General features: G+C 37.2%; 1 protein-coding gene across 2 annotated transcripts in view; it reads left to right on the forward strand.

Annotated features, from left to right (window-relative positions):
* The window catches only part of LOC149069503 (uncharacterized), a 148,373-nt gene extending 125,144 nt beyond the window's left edge, over nucleotides 1-23,229 (forward strand). For both annotated transcript variants that reach the window (XM_089249695.1, XM_089249696.1), the window contains exon 4: nucleotides 19,893-23,229. In XM_089249695.1, coding sequence (XP_089105821.1) covers nucleotides 19,893-20,672 — 780 coding nt within the window. In that variant the 3' untranslated portion in view covers nucleotides 20,673-23,229. The remainder of the gene's footprint in view (nucleotides 1-19,892) is intronic.
* Nucleotides 23,230-23,456: the final 227 nt, after the last annotated feature.

A 23,456-nucleotide genomic window follows, 5' to 3' on the forward strand; every position in this document is an offset into this window, starting at 1 on the left:
AAACGAAGAAAAACTATGGAGGGGGGCCATAATACACTTAACTTTGGAGTTGCTTTATACGACTTTCTGGGTGGTGCAAAGTGCCAGTAACGTAACTATCGAATTACTATTGAGCATTAAACTTCGTAGGTATGATTAAACAGCATGTGTAGTATAAATAAACAGCGTTTACTTTCTAATTAAGTCGTTTTTCGGCAGCAAAATGCAGCTGCTTCATGACAAAAAAATGCAGTTGAAATAAATTGGCGCAGATTTTAGATTAGCGCATGTTTAGTAAACGATATCCAAAACAGCGGATGCATCACCGACTCAAATACATGAGTTAACCTATGACGTCTCCTGTCGGGATAAAGTTAAAACCGTTTAGAAATTTTCATTAGAATAGTCATTAGGCTACGACGAGAATTTCTCTCAGGACTGGTGCAAAGTTACCCCTTTAAGTGTAAAGTAGGTCCGAATTAAGGTACGTAATTGAAAGCCTCACCAAAATTTGAGACCTGTATCAAAAGTGTAAGATAATATACAAACTAGTGTTTCCATACCATACACTGCACCAGTGTATTTTAATCGTTTTTGGCCCATGGCTCCCTTTGGGACATATTTTATTCTTGTGCTCCCTGTCTTACTCAGGGCCCCCTACCCTCATCAGTAGTGTGACTTTTTCTAATTATTGAATTAAGAACTAAATTGATAATGAACAAAAATTTTACAAATAATATAAATTTCTGGAACACTGGGCAGCGCAAGGATACAGAAGGGGGGAAGGAAAGATCATCCCTCCCAAGTGTCGAATTATAAAGGAAAAATAGATCTGTGTTAAATACAAAATGATTCAACAAACCTAAATAATAAATCGTCCCTTCCGACACATCACTCTGGGTCCGCACCTTCCCTGGGTGTTCAGTGGAAGTTCAGTGAGCTTCTTTCTTGTGAAAGTTGTATGCATGGACATCTTACAATCATGGGTCACCTGACAAAATGTTGTTCTGGAGCTTTATACTTAGCTGGAAGCATGTATACTCAGCTTGTATATTTACATACTTGCACTCTAAAAAATCACATTACCAAATCTCATCATGTAGAGGGCCATGAACGTGAGGGCCCAGTCCATGCCCACATTGGTTGAGGTGGCCCTGGTTCCATCTACAGCTCTACTGAAATATGAAGTTGGTCCCATTTTTTCCCCAACATATTTCACTCGAAAACCTTATTACACTTAGCTCTCTGTGCCCCCCCCCATTCACCACTTGTCGTGGCTCTCCTTTCATCTGATTTTCACACCCATGCCCCCCCCCCCCAGAATATCTTACGATCGCAAAGGTCATACAGCCCCCAGGAGGAGAACCGCTGCATTAGACTAAAAAAGATTCTGTAAAATAAAAAGTTGGACATTAGTGAAATCGCAACAGGTATGGGACTATTTTCTGACAGTTTTTCGAGACGTCTGACATTTTCTCGGGCTGTAACAAATTTGATGCACGAGGATGAGCTCATAATTCTAATGAGAATAAACAAAAACAAACAATATCACGCAATTAAAAGATCATTAAAGTGAAGACACCGAATGACTGCACAATTGACAGGTGGACAATCAAGAGATTGGCAATTTATGTGACACGTGGTTTTTCCAACATCCTACAATGCTTTCAAAGAGCATGTTCGCAGCCATGTCATATTAATGAAGCATCAAGATTGGACATGTGGAAATGAATCAACTCGAATCATCTTCGTTAACATTTTCAAATTGAACGCATTCGGCCTCCCAACTATTCAGAGAAAGAGATGTAATAACGTCGAATAATTATGACTCCGCGGGTGGTTTCTTTCAATCGTTTCGAAGAAATATGAACGGAAGAAAGTAGAAAACGGTTTTTCTTAGGAGAAATTAATTGAGATGCGTGAAATGTGATCTGCTTCTCAGATCATCAAGAATAAGTCATTATTCAGTCATTTGAGCGATTATTGAGCAGGTCAATCTCCTTCCCCCCACGTGTATAACATATCGTATAATTTACTACGCAAACCACGGAGATTGGTTCTTCCTTCTGAACAAGTAAGAAAAAACAACCGAGGCATGCTAAATCAAGTTCAAGAGGTCAGATGACTAGTTCACACGAGTTTTAAAATGAATTTGCATAATTTACGGTCTTTTCAAAACATGTTTTTTTTGTCTCTAAATTTCAAAGATTTAAAAATGTTATAAATGGTCAAATAAGCATATTTGACGTTGTAGACTTATTTCCGTATTTTGCATACCGGATATGAGAAAATGGTATTTCCATCATTTACAGGAATATATCCTATACTGCGTATTTATAATCAGCTCTTCGTAACCTAACCTTATGCCCGACAAACGAATGTATGACTGAATATGATCATAGGATCAGATCAAACCAATCAAGAACGTCACTGGCATCAGATTACGGAATTTAAATGCTATATATGGATAGTACCTACCATTGAGATATTTTAAGACGAGAGACAGATGGAGATTTTTTTTTTCGGATGTTTGACGTGTTTTATAATACAGACATCATTCAGAGCCGAAGAAAACTTCGCCTGGTTCTTGCTTTATCGGATATCAACGATTCCAGCATGCGATGTCTGATTAAACGGGGGTATCCTGTTATGAGGGGGAACAATTCGATTGTTATTTTGCTGGTATAGCTTGTTTTTCGGTTTTTTTGGAAACTGATTCCAAGAACATGTTCGAAGTATGTTTTCGTTCTCTCTCACACGGTAGTTGGGAAAATATTTCCATAATGGAAGAACCAGTTTATATTATGCTTTTCTTACTGTGAGCATGAGAAGGGCACAAATTTGAGGTCTCTAGTTCCTTTATTTAAAATTCGCCACCAGGTTTATTCATGAATAATTAATTTTCTAGTTCACGCAATGGTCATTTCTGAATTTCTTTGATTTTTCACTCGTCAAAGGTCATCCACGTTATGACAGGTTTTCCGTTCACAGGTCACCATTTTTGAACATGTCCTCACAGACTTGTTGTATCATTCTATCATCCGAGGTCTTTCCTCCCTCCACAAAAGAAAAAAAAATCAAGGTTCCACCTCCATTCTTTACCCATGTGATCACAGTATTCAAAAAATCGTATAATGATGTGACTAGAAAGTGCAGACAAACAAAAATTCATCCAGGGGTGACTCGAGACGAAATTTTCTCCCATGTGAGACATCTTTTCGGCAACCCCCCATCCTTCCTGCGTATAAGTCACAACCAAGAAAACTCGGCGCCGATCAAAAGTCACAGTCTACTCTGAAAATTATTTCATCCAGTACGTCCTTAGTTCGCATTTTGTAGGCAATATATACTTTATATGTATCTGTATATACACACATAAATTTTTCTCCAATCATCTTTTTACTTACCCCTGATTTGGTGCCGCTCTTATAGTGGCACCCTGCGCAGTCGAACCGTCACTGCACACATTTCTACAATAGGATTGATGACAGTCTATATATACTGTATATGTATATATTGTAAAATTTCTATATTTTATATCAAGTATATATATATATATATATAGTGTGTGTGTGTGTGTGTGTTTGTATACTAAGAAGACGTGGGGTGCAGTTAAAACAACGCCTAGTGGCATGATGTGTAATTACAACACACACACACACACACACACACACTCCTGTAATGTTGCTTTTCCGGTTACACTTCCCAGTGCCCTACGAATATAAATTTGTTTCATTAAATTATGTTATTTTACGCAGATGGTTTTTCGGTTTAAATAGCTGTTTGTGTTTACTCACTGCGGTTAATTGTTCCCTGTAAGAATAAGAAAAAAGAAAATGTTATCATCTTATAAATAAGGCATTAAATGCAATTATAGTAAATCGTTGACCAGAGGAGGAAGATTATGGAAATGAGGAGGGGAACCGGACCTCGATGAAAGAGGACCCGAGAAATTGTAGCGAGGATACAGATGGAATTTGAATTTTTCTGACATGATTCATTCCATCATTCACATTAATAATGCTTTCGAATTCAGTTAAAGTAATCATGGGTGAAGAGTTTTTGGAAGACATTTAAATTGAATTATTCTGGACTCCATTTAATGAGTCTAACGGCTATTTGTATAATTCTTTCGTAAAGTGCAATGCTACATTCACACATATATACTTTCCATCTGTTATTTTTGCATAACATATATGTTGACTATTTATTACAATGTGCACAAACATGGAGTCGTTTCAGCTGTTTCGACCATAACTCGCAAAAAAATGCTCCGGAGGCTTAACGAACGCTATTCAAGGGTAATTTTCTAGGGGTATCAGCGTGACTCCACGGTAAAAAAAAAAACACTATACGTTATTGTTAATAATTTATTAAGCAAAGCGTTACCCATTTCTAGTTAAGCGAATGGACTCTCTCGTCTCTCTGTGGAACAGCCACCCAGCTCGAAGGGAAACGACAAATATATGTCTCCTCATTAACACACAAGTACCATAAAACAGTGTTTTTTTTCTCCTGCGTTTCTGATTACCATTCCCAGCAAAAGGAATAATAATAATAAAGTAAAAAAAATAAAATAAGTCCAACGCTTGGTCGTGGAATTCCAGACCTTACCTCGATTTGCGTTGCAATTGCTGCTCATTACGATTCCGAGCACACTTTGCAAGTAATTAAGCCCAATGGCATAGGAAGGCGCTGCTGGTGGGAGGGTGGCCAACGAAAGCCGCAGTTGGAGAATCGTATTCTATGTGCAAAGATGGTAATCTACCAAATAAATCGAGACCACTAATGCTTTACTTATAGTTTTCCATCTTTGTGAGGGGGGACTGGCGTCAAACTGCGCATGCATGTAACACGCGGTCCTTAAAACAGACCGTGCTCTTCGTGGATGCCACCATGAAGTCTGTATTTCCATGTTGTACAGTTCACGTCTGGGTCAGAATGGCCTAGCACAATCCCAATATTTTTTGTTAATGAAATGAATATTTAGAAACAGATTTTAAATCGTCGGGATTTCGGTGATGTTGAATTTTTGAGGTGTTGGAATTCCGACGCAGGCCCATTCGCAATACAGTAGAACCTCTCGTTAACGGACACCCATGAGACCAAGAATTATGCCCGCTAATGGGATGGTACGATATACAGTTCCACCTTGTTTATACGACGTTTGGTTTCGTTCGTAAGGGGTCATTAAAGTATTACGTAAGCAAATTTTTAGCCATTTTTGACCCCCTCCCCCCCCCCTTGTCAGCAAAAGTCAGCAAAACGCTGACCCCCCTCTTGTCATCTCTGCCCCTCTGAATTCTAACACATATTTTCATAAAGGGTGGTCGATGACGTAAGCATTATCCAAACCCCCCCTCCCCCATCGATACTGACGAAATACTTGAATGACCCCTAATTGTTTCCTAGCATTTTAATGATAAAATTTATATGTTACTGTAGAAGTGATACACCGATTGTTATGCACAATAACAAATCGTCTTGATAAAAAATATTTGATTAAATTTCACCACATTTATCACTTTTCCGGCGATTATGCATAATTCCTACAAAAAGTTGGAAAGTTTGATAATATTGAGAAAAGTATGACCTCCCTTCTGTTCATCAGCAATTATTTCTATCCATATATGATACATGCATTACACATATTTTGCAATGAAAATTCAATTAAAATAAGTGTGAAGAAGATGAAAACATTCATAACAAAAACGTCACTATTGTAATGATGGTTTTCTTCACACGTATATGCAAACAAAACCAACACACACACACACACATCACCATTCAAATTCACCATCCTGGGCCATAATTATGTTCAGTTAATCATGTAATTAATGGACAATTTGTCATATTTACCAAGTTTGGAAAAAATAGAGTTTGTCTGATTTTGCTGTCCGCTAAAACGAGGAGTGAAATACATTAAGGTTTCCGTTAACGGGAGGTGTCGGTTAGGAGAGATTCCACTGCATATTTTTTTAATAACATCGGAATTTCGAAACTGATTTAAGCCATCGGGATTTCGGTATTATCGAACTTTGGGGCCGGAATTACGCTATAGAGGTTTTATAAAATATATTTTATGAAACTTGAAAAAAAGACAATAAGCACATTGGTTACATTCGCTCGTTGGTTGCATTTTTCAAGTTTTATAAAAGATATTTTCTAAAACTTTTATAATTTAATCCCGACCTTAGGGTTGTTGGGATACTCAGATTCAATATGAATAATTTTCGATAATAAATGAAATTCGTTATGAAACTAATTTTGAACAATCGGGATTTCGGCATTGTCGAATCATTCGGCTGTCGGTATTCTGACCCAGACCCAATCCAACATTTTCAACGTTTTGCGTTAATCAAATTGATTTTGAGCTTTCTGGTATTAGTATTGTTAGGATTATGTCTTTAACCTGGAATTTGTCATCATCAATCTATAACTACGTTTCGGAAGATAAAGGGTGGAATTCCATAAAAAAAATTATCAAATTCATGCACGTATAGCATTTCAATATGAATAACATTGATACCGATTCAATGTCGCAAGCATATTATTAAGAGTTCCCATACACTCCAGATTTTTCATAAATTGGGGGAATCGTTGCTGCTTGTTAAATAGGAAAATATAATTACAGACAGCACCCTATGTAATTGAACAAGATGCAGAAAGTGTTGACGAGCGTGTTTGGGCGTCAACCCTATTTTTTTTTTCTCCTTTCGGTCATATTCGTACGTCCCAATGCTTCCCACCTGAACGTAGAAATGACCCACGACCCCCGTCTTTATTCTCATATAAAATCGTCCGTCACGTTGTCGTCGCAATTATACCTAAAACCATTCGTCGCTATGCTAATCACGAGCGCCATATTCTCATAATGTTCACGCCTTTTTCGTAAATGTTGTTTCTTTTCTTTTCTTTTTTTTTGTATTTTGGTTTGTCCGGTAATGGTATCGCGTGATCGACAACTAGAGTGTGAGCGAGATCACTTAATGAAGTGTGATGCGTGCGGCTAAATTATATCCCGTTTCGCATTACATTTAGAGAACTCTCACGGAATTATACGCTATATTTATATACGACACATATTTATTCATCTTGACTTAAAATGTGTCTGGAAATGCATGAATAACTACATTCTAGCCTACATTCTTTTTATGCATGGAGCGTAATTTGTTCCAAGAAGGGTTGACTAGACGTCCCGACTTTTATTTTTTCCAACGTAATCTCGAATTTTCTGGTTTTGCTCTGGAATCGGGGCTGCTTCTAGAAGTCAGCTGAGGGCAAGTACACGTTTTGGCGCTCCCTTGTAGTGTTGAAGGAGAGATTTTTTTTTTTTTAAATTTTATTTGGGTCCTTCAGAAACAACTCCCCGTGTTCCACAGATTATGCCACGAGGCTTACTAACGTAAGTAACATCAACAAATATATACCGTTCAAGAAACTCAAAAATTGCAATACAGCGCAATACAAAAGAAAGGAAAAATCAGATCAGTATGTACAATAACAATATACGAATGCAATTCGAAGCGCAATATTGCACCAGTGAATGCCATATGGTATCAATGCAATAGAAAAAAAAAATTCAATACACATGCATGAATAGAAAAATATACGAAGGAGAGATTAAAGAGTGAAATTTGCGCTCCTTTTTTGGTCCAGCGCCTGAGGCACCAGAACCGCCTGCCCCCCCCCCCCCACCATTAGTTGCGGCCCTGTCTGGAATAATGGGAATGTCCTGGATCAGACCAAGTCTGACTATTGAGCCAGTATTTAGACAAAATGTCAATAATTGGGTTCTGACAAAGACCTAAAATTTTACAAACAATGAAAAAAAAAAAATGTTTTTCAACTAAAATTTTGAATCGTCGGGATTTGGGTATTATTGAATTTCCTGGCTGTCGGGATTCTGATTTGGACTCAATCCAAATATTCTTCGATAGAGAAATAAATATTTTAAAACTGGTTTTGAACCGTTGTCATTTCAGTATTGTCGAATCTTCGGGACTGCATACTTCTAAAAATGTTTGTTGCTAAGCTTGATGCACCCACTTTTATGTTGTGCCATCACTAATGTTTCACCCATTTTGTCACTTTAATTTATTTTTACGCTATTGCTGATTATTTTCGAGTATCCCTGAAAGGCTCGTTACGTAACCCCTTTGGGAACGATAGGACAGGTACGTGTTCCGTGGTCGGGAACCACTGATGGGAAATCATCATTCCCCATAGGCTTCAGAGATATTCATGCAGAAAAATAGGCTAGAAGAACAATGCTTTCATTAAAAAAATGACAATAGCATAAAGTGCCTAAAATCAACGCACCGTATTGCCACTTCAGAAAAAAATATTTAAATTACACCGACTGCGATAGAAGCTTTACCGAATAGTCAAAAATATATACAGTCAACCCTCGGTTAAAGAACTTAATTCGTTCCAGACTTCCGTTCGTGAACTGTATTGTTCGCAAACTGAAATAAGTTTTCGCATAGGAATCAATTTAAAATTGATTTATCCGTTTCTGGGACTCTGAAGATTTCTAGTATGAACTTTTACATCCGCTCCCGTGTATAACCAATAGTAATCATTCAACCCACACTGAAACGATGAAACGGAATGAAAACGATGACAGGATAAAAAGTCTGGTTTCGTGAATATGTTTCTTCTACATTTATAATCTCAGTGTCAAAGCCGTCAAAATCTCCGACTGCAACAATATCCTCTGAGTCAAATTGATGGTTCTGTAAGGCACTTTCTGTCAAGCTGTTTAAATAAGATCTATGCAATGTAGGATGATAATATGTTTCCAGAAGTTACTGACTGTTGGTGTATATATCAGATATTATTGCAAAAAACATCTTTGAAAACATTTCAATTTATGAGCTCACCATACGCATTTCACTTATCATGCATCAGAAACGCTTACTCTACGAAAGTAAAACCCTTTGAGATCTAAATTTTCAATCAACAGGATTATAATTAATTACCTAAAAAACAGGAAAGAAAAGAAATGTTTTTATACGGGAAAAAAATGGATCAAAATAAAATAAGAGTCTGGTGGCTCCATAGGCTGAATAAGAGGAGCCGTATTTGGTTGGTGGAACTTTATTCTAATGAAATTCACCCAAATTCTGTTCAGGGGAAAACAAACTGTAATCTGAGACTTCTGAAATATTTCGGAATTTAGACCACTTTGCGTGTTTGTAAACCAAGATCACCAAGACAATCATTTTTTTGTTGTTCGTAAACTGAATTGTTCGTGAACCGAGGGTTGACTGTATTTGATGCATGGGAAAAACTCTTATTTAGTGACCACTGGCGGGAAAAAAAAGTGATAATATAAAAGGATTCCCATTGAAACGTAAAAAGAATCATTTGGCCTAAAGATGGAGAGTAACCGTTTAGAGGTAGTTTAACAGTAATAAAAAGACGCAACAGCAGCTAAAAAACGTAAGCCTTCAAAAAATACTCAAGAATTTCCTAGATAGTCCAATGTGTATTCGTTATTCAATCAAGTCATCTAACTTTTTATAATGTGTCTTATTTGAAATGGATATTGATTACCACTGAAAAAAAACCCTCATAAAAAAACTACCACGGTTACTAACAAAGTTGTCAAATCGGTTATTGCGCAATGATTGCATGGCGTTGCGGAAATACGTCGATAACAGGTTATGGAATTACAAAGGGAAATAACGTACCATTCACGTGATAAATACATATATTCTAGAGTGTGTTTTGGATATGAAATCCCGGGATTTGTATTTCGTGTGGTTACGTGACATTTTGATGTATTTATTGGTTACATAATGGGAGTTTGAATTAACTGCGGTTGTGGGAAATACATCAATCACACGTTTCCTTTATTATTATTTTTTTATCGAAAGTATCGAAAAATAACATGTACAAAAAAAAAAAAAATATCGATGAAAAACCATTTTATATTTCATATTATTCAAATTTTAATACAACGAAAGCTTAGTAAATTCATGTTGAAAAGAATGCAATCCTCTCGCTTTAATAACCATTAAACAATTTATACATATCTTTAAACATGTATGCATTTTCTTTTTTAAATTGGAATCTTATCTCTATATGCGACGAACGGTTGTTGATATAAAGGCCGCATTAGCACTTACAGGACACCCTGTTTACATGATGATTCAGAATAACATCGCCAAACTGAAAAGGTAATTCCGGCATAGTAACAGCCATGAAGTCCATTCAGAATTTCTATCGAATCGGTACAGGCTGGAATGTGTGTATGTCTGGCCCCGTAACGTATCTATTTCGTGAGAATCCACACTTCATGCTTGCTGAGTTCCGAATATGCTTTGAAAGTGTGTGACACAACTCCTTGTAGCTGCTCCGCACTTATGTTCCTTTGTGATTTTTGATTGTTATCTTATGCATGAATTGCCCTATCAGTTTTGGCGATGCTTTTCTGAATCACCCTGTATAGCTGTTTTGAAATTGCGGATTCATTGAGCGCATTTTTGTAATACCACGAGTAAAAATTCGAATTTCTATGTCCGCCTATTAATTAGATCTGCGGAATGCTCCGAACAGTTACATGTTCTGTTCGCTCTGTATATACTGTATATATATACCCAAAGTTAAAAAATTATATGTATTTTTTTCCTAATGTTCGATTAAGTGTTCGATTTAAATTGCTCATTCGATCCGCTGACCAAGCTATATTGTCAGAAAGGGAAAAAAAAGAAGTAAATTGTTCCTCTATTTTTTTTTCACATGAACTTCGTGACCAGTAATTTACTTTTTACGACTATCCTCTTCAACGCAACATGTAATTGTATGGGATGGAATTCACCAATAGGTGAAGTCCCAGTACTGGGGAAAATATCAAAATTGGCTCTTAATTCCGATTGCTTAGTTTAAAAGAAGAAGAAAAAAAAACCACATAGGTGTAGAACTATGAGCAGTTATATGGCGATAAATGATGTCCTTACCTGGTTGTTAGGAGGAAGAAAATAAGAAGGGCCTCAATATTGAAGAAAGAAAATGATATGTCATTGCTTTGTTTTACCAGCTGCTTCCTTTCCGAAGATGAAAACATCGGGTGTTACCAAACGTGGCGAAAACTGTAGAAAAAGAAATACACAGCACGTTATGTGCAGAAGCTAAACGGAGGTGCTTAGCACCATGCAATGTAGGTGATGTTATGTGCAAATTACATAATCACGGAATTATTCATCCGGAGAGAGGAGTCCTTGATAAGAAGCTTGACAAATAGGCTGGAAGAAATCCAGTTGATTTTCTCGCATCTTTAGATTTTTGTTATTTTCTTCCAAAGAACTTAATCAGTAGCGATACTTGTTAACTAGAGGATATACCAAAGGACAGCAGTTGCGGGTGAATGCAAAATTCTCATTCGGACGATATATTTTTTCGGTCCCCCTCCGATGTATCAGCCACGCCAAACACAGATTTGAATCTGGTTGTCTGCGTATCCGGCTAGATCACGACCTCCTATATAACGGTTATATAGGAGGTCGTGGCTAGATCCAATATATCAAAAATTGGTTTCCTTCTTAAAATTATTTCATCCAATACATTCATAGTTTGAAATTTTCAGATAAAAAAAATTTCAAATGTTATCAATTTTTTCTCACCCCACATTTGGCATCCCTCATATGTATGTACGCACGAATCCAGAGCTTGGTCGGACGTACTGTAAGACGTTACAACCCCTTGTCACACATTAAAGAAGAACCATTTTTTTCGACTTTTTTTTGGGGGGGGGGCGGCGAATTTCGTTCGATAACACTCCCACACATGTACTCTAGTGAATATTTTCGGACTGTCTCTTTCAAACCTAGAACAATAATAATCGCAAGACCGTGAATAGCGTCTACCTTGCTTGTAGACAACTTGGTTCTTATTCAATGCGAATTTGTTTGGTTATTGGTCAAATTGTGTAAATATGCATGGGAAAAAATGCATATACACACACACACGGATGCAGAGATACAGTCGGCCCCGCTTAATCGTATAATAGATGTACCGCATATCCCCGCTTAAACGGATAAAAAGACGATGTAAAGTCTCCCACTTAATATAATAGTTTCAACGACTTTTCTTCGCTTAATGGGATATTACGCTTCACACGTCAATTGTCACTACACATCAACCACTATACACATAATGTTTTTATTGAACGAAACATTTGAAATTAAAGCGAAATGTTACCGAATTAAAGTTTAGAAAAAAAATGAAAGTAGGTACTGTGGCCTCTCCAAGTACTCAAGTTGCCTTCAATACATACATTTAATTATTTCAAATTTGTTCTCCGTTGAGTCAATAGAGGGCGCTAACTTTCCTAATGGAAAGTAAATTTCTTAGGTGGTGATCATTGTAATTAAATACAACCTTCATTTTTTTTCATTTTTGATGTCTGATTTATTCGAGAAGAATAATTAGCATCGATCCTTCATTAGTTTTCAATATACAAACGATTTTAATGTTGTAAAATTGCAATTGCATTGTTCCCGCATAATTGGATATTCCGCTTAATCGGATATTGTGTGGCAGCATCGTAGATATCCGATTAAGCGGGGCGGACTGTATAACTTGCACTTTTTTTTTCTTTTCGAGAAAGAAAAATAATTCCAAAAATGATGACAAAGAGCAGAAATTTCATAAACGTGTGAGGACATTAGGAATGACATACAAAAAGAGGATTACTCTTAGTCGTAGTTTTATCGTCACCTAATAGCCAAGGCACAGAGGATCTATTCAAACGGCACGACATCAACGTCAGTTATGACTAAGGCATAATGTTAATAATCATTGTATACATGGCTCATGTATAAGTATTTCAAGTCAAAAGTGAACTACTAATGTTAAAAGGCGGTTACACTTTCTATACGCAATGTATCATGCACCGTCCAGAGACGGGAGATTCCATCTAATTGGGGAGAGAGAATTTCTCTTCATACCTGTCTATTCTGTACCAGTGCCATTTCACTTCATATACTTTGTATAGCACTATGTTTTTTTGTTTCCAAACGCTAAGAAATAATGGAAAAAGGAAGATGTGTGTGGCGCCTATTCTGAAATGAAAAGGTTGCCGCTCCTATAAACCAGTCACTGAATCCGAAGTGTTTATGAGAGACAGAGGGAGCCCTCTCTACCCCTTCCCCCCCCCCTCAAAAAAAGTACATAGTGCGGGTCCTAGTGCAAACAGTTTTTCTTTTCTGGACTTACTAATGCTAATCCCATTGCTAATATATACAGTGAGCTGCCGTTCGTGAAGGGCGAGAAAAATGGCTCACGTATACGAGGTGAGAAAGATTAAGCGATGGCCACAGCTTCTTTCAATTAGGACGTGCCCCTTTTTTTATTTTGCTTTCCTCATCCTCCTCCTCAACAAGAGTATTATGTCTATATAGTTTTTTTTTCCCATCCCTATGGATGCGCAGGGCAACAGCAGCAAATAACCATATGTTTTGACACCGATGACGTTTGGAGCCCACAATAACAAGCCCGGCGTGCTTGTGTGTAAGGTCCATGACGAATGTCGTGTTTTTTAGGGCATTAGTTTTATATTCTCTCGTATAATTGATGTCATTAAAAAAGAGGATTCGGGCAACAGTAAGATGATAAATAGAATTAGCTAAGGGATTTTTTTTTTCCTTGTCCGTCACGATCTTGAACCTAGTGGGAAACATTTATCCTTAGTTATACTGCATTAGCGGTGCAGTAACGTTAGAAGTACGCGAGGAGGCGCAGAATTACAATATGTATAAATGCTGGTGTGACATCTGGAATATACGTTGTTACCGCGTGTAATATTCATGATATTCATTAGACGGTGTCAAGAAATGAATGAGTTACGTGGTCACGTTCCAAGAGGTTTTGGTTCATGTGCTTCATAAATATTCGTTTATGGAGCTAAGGATGCTCGGAATGTGTTAGAAACCTTTTTGCAGGAATAACTGCAGAATATTAGTTGATATGAAATAAGTGATATCGGTTTTGTGTAGGGGGAGGGAATATGCAATACACCATGTCGATTTAATCATTCCTTGTGGGGGGGGGGGGGGGTTCAACTCATTTCATAGAATGTGTTGGGTGCGTCGAGCCTCGAAGTTCCGTATTTCTGAGTAAATAGGCGCGGTAGAAAAATGTTCCCTTTTAACCTCCTTCGCATACAGGCTTTTGACAATAAATCTGGATGCCCTCTACTTGGCGTATCGTTGATAAATCTGGTAACCTAGTTCTAACCTAAGGCACGTTAGCGAAAAGAAGGGGGGGGGGGGAAGGAAAAATAAATAGAAAAGAGGGAATATTGTATTGTAGATAAATATGTAAGATAGTATACAGTAGATTTCTATTGTCACCTTCACTTTACGTGTTCTTTTTCATTCTTACATGAATAGTTGATAGATACATTATATGTGGAGGTAGGGAGGGGAAATCACTAACAGGAGTAGGTGTAGCAAAAACGGGAAGTAAAAAACAACTTCGGTTCATAGGTTACAGTAAATCTTCGCGATGGCGAGGATAGAGTAAAGAAAACACAGAGAACTGGATTGAATTTATTCCACTGGCGTTTGAACGAAATATTTCGTCCGTGACCGTAAAGGGGTTAAATTCATAAAACTTCGCGTTGCGAAAATTCTCTAGCTCACAATGTTCTTATATAGGGTACCCATAATTGAAGTTGACGTGTTCTGAGTCATGTACAGTCGTAACTTTCCATAAGAAAGCTACGAAACTTCATGAATCTCTCAATGAAGGAATGGGTGGACAATTTAGAGCATAATTAATAAGTTCCTACATTCACCACAAGAGAGCGTAATTCCCTCCGAAGAGAGCAGGCCGACCTCCAACACGACACTTACATAACAAGAAAATTGGCACTTTTCACTTCGAAAAATGCAAGTAAGATGGTATCGCTATTGGAACAAGAAACATGCGTAACTCTGAAGACAAGGTTACGCCAACGCATCTGACAAAATTAATACATTGGGCTCAGAACACACATTCCGGCATTTATCAATTGGTCAGAAATTCTCCCGAGGTGCATAAAACGGTTAAGTACCAAGGTTATGTGAAAACTTTCAAGCTTCGAACGTTTTTCTCATCTTTTTCATTATTAAGAGTTTCTGAAATATCATAATGGGTAGATACCTTTAGACAGCTCAGAATATAGGGATTTTGATTATGTACACCAGGGGTGAACAAAGCTATTGTCCGACATGCCCGTGACATATAAAAATTTTAACTGGGAATGTATTTTTTTCGATTACATGTTAACGCGGGGGGGGGGGGAAGAGAAAAAAAGGGGAGAGAGGGAAAGGGGGGAGAGGGGAAAAGGGGGGGCATCTTCCCCTCACTCCAATTTTTTTTATCGACGATTATGCAAATGTTCTTGCGCACATGCGCACAATTGCTTTATTTGGCAGACATGATGCAAATGTGCAGCCAATTTATTTCGATCTACTTTTACGGTCCTGATATTTAGCAGCCGGTGTGGTTGGTCATGGGATCGCGTACACTGCAACTGGGCTTAAGATGGAATCTTTGGCGGGTCCACAAGGCGGTAGGATTTTTATAGGCCTCTCTCTCAAATTTCTCGATTAAGTTTACCTCCATTTAGTAAATTCTAAATGGTTCTTTCGGTACAACAATTAAGAGACTTTCATCCCAGGCTAGGGTGGCCCGGTTTCCAGGGAGAGTCATGGGTTGTGACCAATAAATACACTGTCCGGATAAATGATAAATTGTTTGTCCCGTTTTTTTCCTCCGCTAATCGAATATTTAATGAAATAAATTATTCTTAAGAAACCAACGTGCACCATGAAAATGAACAACATGTGGTATGAAACTATACATATAGCCTATACAGTATAATATAAGCTGCATACTAGTGTGAGTTTTATACGCCAAAACATCGGTTGCTATTCATATATATTTGCTGCTGCAGTTGATTTTGCAATAAACTTAAAAAATAATGACCGATATTATGGCTGATAGAATTTATGTTGACGTGTAACGTAAAAAAAATTGTTTAATTTTACACATATTGTTCATTTTCATGATGCAAATTGATTCAAAAGCAACAAAACTACAATATTTGATTTTAAGAATTATTACAGATAGTTTTATTTCCATTCTATAAATGATGGCTGACGTCCTTTAGCATTTGTGGTTTCTTGTAAAATAGCAAAGTATAAATATGAAATATTAAAAGTCAGAAGGTTAGGCAATTTTCTTCCTAATTATTCTTTTTCACAGGTTCGGAAATTTTTTTTTCCTATTTATGCCAGTTCGCAAAAATGTTCACTTAATTTCAGTGGTCTGCAATGAAGAAAAAGATCACCGAGTTTTAAATTGTACAATGGCCAAGATTGTACAGTTAAAATAGCCAATAGGTAGTTTCAGCTATTGACTTGCAAATCGACACACACAGTAACGGCCTCCGAATTTTTTTTTTTTTTCAAGATGTCCCGGTTTTCATTAGTGAATTTGCGTTATGTCCCGGAATTTATCAGTATTTGTAACGGTTTCTTCCATGATATTCCAACCCGAAAGCACACAGGGATTGACATTCTAATAACAATGGCGTACGTTTTTGAAATAAATGTTAATTTTTTTATCAGAAAAAAAAATCGTATCTTCTTCTCATTGAATATCCGTTGAGGTCATTTATCCCGATGTTTCGTCTAGGAACAGATTCGTTTAGGTCACATTTGTTTACATTTAATAAACAATAAAATTACAAGATGAATAAATTTGAAGGAAACAAATTTAAATCCTTCGAGGAATCAAAACACAGCTGTTATCGTATAATAACAATAATAATAACATATTACCAGTGATTTCGTCGAACACGATAATCAATTCCGATGCATCAAATCTCGTGATATTTTTGGTTGTTGAATGCTATCTATCATTATACTCGAACGTGTAACTTGTAGGACGAACGTAAAACTTCCCTTTTGTATTTTTTTACTTTTCTTCTCTGTTTTTGCAAGATAAAAATATCTAGCCTCGACCATGGTGGATTGTACCCATCATTATATATATATATATATTATATCGTTTATTGTAGGTTATTCTTTTGTTGTATCGATACTAGATTTTAAACGTAGATGAGTGTCTTCAACTGGAATGAGAGGTGATCCATATTATTCCTAATTTGGATCGCGTTACTGTGTGCCAAGGAAATTGCACGGGTCTGCAATTATCCCTTCATGTCATACGTTCACATTATGATGGATCGGCGCACTCTTCAAGCCTGCACTTTTTGTTTTTTCTTGTTTAACATTGCACATGCGTTCGATATTCGGATCTGATTATTGGTATGAAATTCTATAGATAAAATAAAAAGTGGCATATTCCCCCCCTTATCTTAGTATGTATATTTACCTACTTGTATATCATTTGAATTCGCTTTTGAATTTGATTTCTTAATATACGATTTATTTGGAAATAGTTCTTTTTTTCTCACTGAGAGCTTAGTTCTGAAATCTGTAAATACGTGATTTGGTATTCAAATGCGTTTCCTAAGGTGTTTCTTATCTTTCGTATGCAGTCGAACTTGATGATAATGATGTTAAAGGGACCACAAAATTTAGCCATTGAAACTTAGATATGAAGATATTAGCATGAAATACGTAATAAGATGTTATCGTGAAATACTTACCGTAAACACGGTCACAATACTTTGACGCACTTTTATAAAACGTTTTATTTAATCTTATGCTAGAAAATAAGAGTTAAAAAATACTGAGACTTCTATTTAAAAATTGCTTTATATATTTCAAACAGTTCTCTCAATATATAATATAAAAAATCCATTTTTTTAAATTAAATTTATTTATTTTTATTTTGGACCAAAATAGTTCATACGTTAGAGTAACTTTGTTCCACATCAAATATTCGTATATTAAAACACTGTAGGCCATACTTGAAGCAATGGAGCCCACTGGTTTTGAAGTACAAGTACTCTCACATATGAATAGAAAAATATGCATTTTATTTATTCTTAGTTCACATTGGTACTTTGTCAAAACAAAGAAATGCTTATAAATTAGAAAAGAGGAAGAAAAAGAGAGACTAAGCAACATCAGTCTCATTAGAAGCCTTACATAGATACGGTACCTAAGTATAATCTTTGTTTCCAGTCTTTTTTAAACTTCAAAAACAACTTTCAATTCTTGTCTATACAATATGTATTTAAAGAAATACGTCCTCTTTCAGTAATTTTGGAGGATTGGTTACTTGTGTGATATTATACCATTTGTAGAAAAGGTGTGTGTTCTTCTGTTGGCCACTTCCAAGACTTTTTTTGTAGGGTTCATGCAATCCACATTAGTGTCAGTTTCTGCTGCACTCATAACTAGTCTTGAAAAATAATTTCCCTCTCTTCCACAAGCAACTACTACAATACTTCCAAAGTTTCCTTTAGAGATTGGGTTTCCACTGTTATTGGTGGAATTGATTCCCATGGCTCATTTTTCTCCACAGACTTGTTAGTTTCACCATTATCCTGTTCCCGGTTTGACAACAAAGCACGCGTAATACAGGGTTATGAAAACAGCACTGCTAAAACCTAGCTGCGAACATTAGAAGAGGGCTTGCCTTACTAGTGCTACGGAATTTCGGAATCGCCGGCTACGATGCGAATCTGAAGCAATCACAGTTTGTAGTAAGAAAGTTTCAATCATTCTTTTTTTTCGTTTTGAGACAAAAAACGCCCAGGGGTCAAAGTAGCCCGCGATTACGGTACTTGAATATGACGTGCATAATGTAAAAATCAACATCCAGGTGTGGTTTTCTGTACACAGAGAGGCAGAATAAGTTTTTCAAATCTCAGTCGGTGAAAGGTTACAAGACTTTTCTGGCGCCGGAGTATTTTTGTATCAGTCTTTAACACAAAAAAACAAAGTCTAGATTGATATACTCATGCTTTACTCGACCCACAATGATAGATGTACAGGGTTTCCCAGATTTCTACCGCTAAAAGTGAGAGTACCCGTCAATACAAACAGTTTTCACGATGCCACCTAACTTAGTAAGTTTTTTATGTAGCACATGATAACATGCAATTTAAGCCACTGATGCCAAAAGAAGTCCTAAAGAAACCTCCGAGTGGAGGGGAAAAATATGCCACACCCAGACGTATAATACCGTTAAAGAAGAAAAAAAATGCTCTTTGTTTTTTTCCCTCAGTAATTACCTGTCACTTTGAAAAGGGGAAAAATATTTTCTCCTCAGTTACCGTCGTGTATGAATTTTCCTCATGGATCATCATGATTCACAAGCAAAGGTGTCGTATTCTACTTCTAGCAAGAAATTCTACTAGACGACTTCTGAAGTGGAGCGATGCATGTATTTCCCAAATAAGCGGGCTTTTACATAGTTACGGATCTTGATCGCTCGAGAGAGGGAGATGCTTGTTTCTCTTTTACTATGGATAAACAAAAAGAAAAATATGTCATCAAAAGTATAAGACATCACGGAATTCTGCGGTGTGCAACGAATGAAAGTGAACTATGATCGGCAATCATGCAACAAATCCTGTTGTTATTGTCATAGTTATCAATTAAAAATTTAAAAATATATATATTTCTTTTACGTGTCAAGATGAAATCACAGAGAATTTCTTCAAACGCACCTCAAATTAGAGACAAAGGTGCTGAAACGTGTTTTTATATCCAATCCGATATCGGAGATTTTGCATTTCGTTAACTTTATGTTTGCGTAACTACATACTTTCATTAACATTATTTTATAGTCGAGGTGGCATGATATCTGAATTGGACTGTTGTAGGTCATTACATTTCTTTGTAATTTCTCGAATATGTGCTTGAAGAAATTTAAAAAAAACATCGCCTCTAACTTGATCGTGGCGTTAATCTTCTGTCCGTTTTTTCTATTTCCAGGTTTGGTTCCAGAACCGCCGAGCAAAATGGCGCAAACAAGAGAAAGCGGCTGGTGGACAGTCTCAAAACCAGGGGTACAATCCTTATTCGTCATCAACAACTCTGCCGTCCATACCAGCGACCAGTCCAGTATCGTCAAAGTCCTTCAACCCTCTAGGATACCCTAGAACGTACGACCTGAGTCTTTTCAACACAGCTCATCACCATCATCCTCAGTTTCCTCCACCTTACCTGCCACCACCCGGGCTATCGCTGTTCCGCCCGGCTCCGAACTTCCTCGCACCTGCTGGTTACAGCCTCAGGGACCTACCATACCCAGCTGGACTGTTCTCGGCAGCTGCAGCGGCCACTCTATCGTCACCATACAGTGCGTTCCCTCCGACATCGTTCCAAAGTCTCTTGGTTAACCTATCGAGTCAGAACCGACCTAAACTCCCGGTGCCTACTGACCTTACCACCGGGGAAGCTTACACCGGTTTGCTGACGGCTTCCTCCGTGACAACACCCACCGCTGCTTCGGCTACGTCTACGACGTCCCAACCTTCACCGACTGGAACTGTATCACCAGTGGGATCTTTACCAGGATCTGGTTCACCAAATCCACCACCGTTGCCACCAACAACAACGTCTGCAACAGCAGCAGCGTCGTCATCAACAGCACCTCAGACAAGCGTCGAGCTGGACAGACGAAGCTCCAGCATCGCTGCTCTACGCCTCAAAGCGAGGGAACACGAGGTCAGGATGGAAATGCTGAGGAAGTCCAACGGCGAAGTCAGTTGAAAGATTATATGTGGGGTCGTTACCAGACAGCTGGGAAGGACCTGCTTAATTGAAATTTGTGAGATTCTCCAGTGAAAAAAAACCGTCCAAAGAACGAGTCAAGAACAGGAAAAATATAAGACAAACTTCCTCCTATTTATTTTTGCTTGAAAAACTTTTCATACACACTATCCGTGAAGATGCCTTACATGAGCATTGAAAAACGGTCATTTTCATCATGTAGTGTCTGACTGGTCTATTTTCCGTCCTAAATAACGTCCTATTTACAGCTATTCTTGATGTTCAACGTGAACATGAGACACTGAAGCGCTGAATCAGTGCTATTTTTTTCCTCACTAAAAACGCACATTCATTTAAGACTGGTTTAGAAACAGTGAACTATCCTATCATATGGGACATCGATTTCCGTTTTGCACTTTGAATGATCATTTTACCAGGCGAGGATCCAGGGTTATGTGTCGGGGGAGGGGGTCACTCATGTGCATTAAAGGTCAATAGTGTCCCGTATTTCACCAGACAGGCCCATCTCCCCATATGATCGGGTTCTTGAAGAAGAGCATCGCCGACTCTGGATCAGCGCCTGTATCTTGATATAATAATACCATGAACTTTCTCATATCAATAACTGTTATGTATTGTGGTGTGAATATACCCATGTATAAGGCGCTTAGAGAGGCAGGAGTCATCCTCTATCATACTCTATGTTAGAGCGACTAAACTAGGGCTCCTTAAAACCTCAGGTTGACTTATCCGCCATCTTCGAGCGAAGTAGGGGACGTCAGTATTATCACTATAGCCCAGAATTTCCCAAAGTGAATAATATCAATCCCTTGGGGTTGGTGAAAAGGACCATGTGGACGATAGAATCGATGGGTTTAGTATAGGATCCTATACGTTAGCTTTTGAGCTGGATGAGACGATGATGAAAAAAAATTGAAGAAGTGGGGAGATGATGAAGCAGAAAATTTGGGAAACTATGCTATAGCCTAGGAATGCATAAACTTTTCAGTCCGCGGGCCAAATATGTGGTGTTTCTGCCGCATTTTTTTTTCTTTAAAAATGCGCGTTTTCTTATTTACAATGAGGTTTTACTTTAATTTTCCAAATAAAAAATAATGATTATTTTCATGACATAAATTATAGTATGATAATTATGACTTGATCATAGTTAAGTATAGTTATACTGTATAAATATATTCATCTCATATATTGAGTCGAACATATACGTTTTTTTTGTGAATTACTTGCTTATGATAATTCTTTTTTGGCTAAAATTGGCACTTTCACTTTTGACAACTTTTTGGCTATAATTGACATTCACTTACATTTTTGGCAACTTGTTTTGTTGGCGATAATTGGATGAATCCCGATTTCCTATATTTTTATGCAAGAAATATGGTCAGCCTATGTATCTATTGAGTTGTGTACATTTATGCCTTTTTACCAGAACACCTTTCGATGGCTGGATGAAAACCCTTTTAGGGCAGCATTTGCCCCGCTGACCGAGGGTTGTGGATCCCTGCTATAGCCGATTGCAGTTCCCTTTGCTGCTTTTTTAGAGGGTTAGACGTTTTTGAACAAAAAAAAGAAATGGTTTTCACCTCTCTATGATGGAGGACGATGAGTCCACCCAACTCTCTAGGCAACTTAGACATAAGTGACGCCTAATTATAGAAAAAACAGGACGAGGCGAAAGCGATTGGCTGTAGCGATAATACTGACGTCACACTTCTCTCAAAAGATGATGCCGAGTAAGTCAGACCGGAGTTTTTAAGAAGCTACACTCAAGGACAGTGAATCAAATTTCACTAAAGACAGCAAATCTATTTTCCGTCCGTACTCTCGTGATATTCTCTGTAATAAAATATTCCATGAATAATTATTGTGATTTTTTTCGAAACAACTTGGAATTATTTGAAACCAGTGATAATTATTTGTATAAATTGTTTTTATTGCATAAGCTGAATGACACAATCAGCTATCATTCAGCAAATGAAACTAATGCGAATCCATCATTATATTACCTTCGTGCAAGAATAATTCAAAACTGGCAAAAAAAAAATCGAATCCATGAATACAATACGCACGTGTGAGGATGTGCTTGTGTACATAATTGATAACTTTATTGTTTATATTACGCGTAATTTAAATTCCGTTGCATGCAGGCAGAGAGAGCTTTTCAATCACTTTAATGTTGTACGTACTCCAAACATTCCAATGTTGTTACTCGAGTGAGATTTATCTGTTGATTGATGTGAATGATTGTATTTTGTATGGATATTTTACACTTATACATATATAATCGATGAGTAATATTTACATTATTTGCACATTCCTCCCCCGGACGCTTAATGCATCTGCGTGACTCCGTCCATTTTGTCTAACTGACTGAAGATAATTATTTGTATATAAATTATTATTATATGATGATTCATTATATTCATGAGAAATGTTACCTGTACTATGTCAGTGTAAGTATCGATATTCGAATATTGTGATGGAATCTATACCTTCTTTTTTTCATTTTCCCCGTATAAAAATAAATATTATGGCTGGATCGAACTCTTTTCCTGAAATTTATTTTATGAGTTACTGGTATTTGAGTATGAAGTTTTATTGTTGTCGTCGACACATTGTTAAGAAGTCGCTATGTGGCAGAATCCGCTGTGTATGAATCCATGGTTTATTTGCGGCTCGCCACGCTATAGTTTGGTAGATATTTTCACTTCATTTTCATAAACAAAAATGTGCACATAAATCAATATCTCCAGCTCACCGCGAATC

The sequence above is a fragment of the Pholcus phalangioides genome, unplaced genomic scaffold (genome assembly GCF_987345545.1).
Source record: "Pholcus phalangioides strain wild (caught in Gottingen) unplaced genomic scaffold, Ppha-v1.0 ptg000022l_1, whole genome shotgun sequence".
Taxonomy (NCBI): Eukaryota; Metazoa; Arthropoda; class Arachnida; order Araneae; family Pholcidae; genus Pholcus; species Pholcus phalangioides.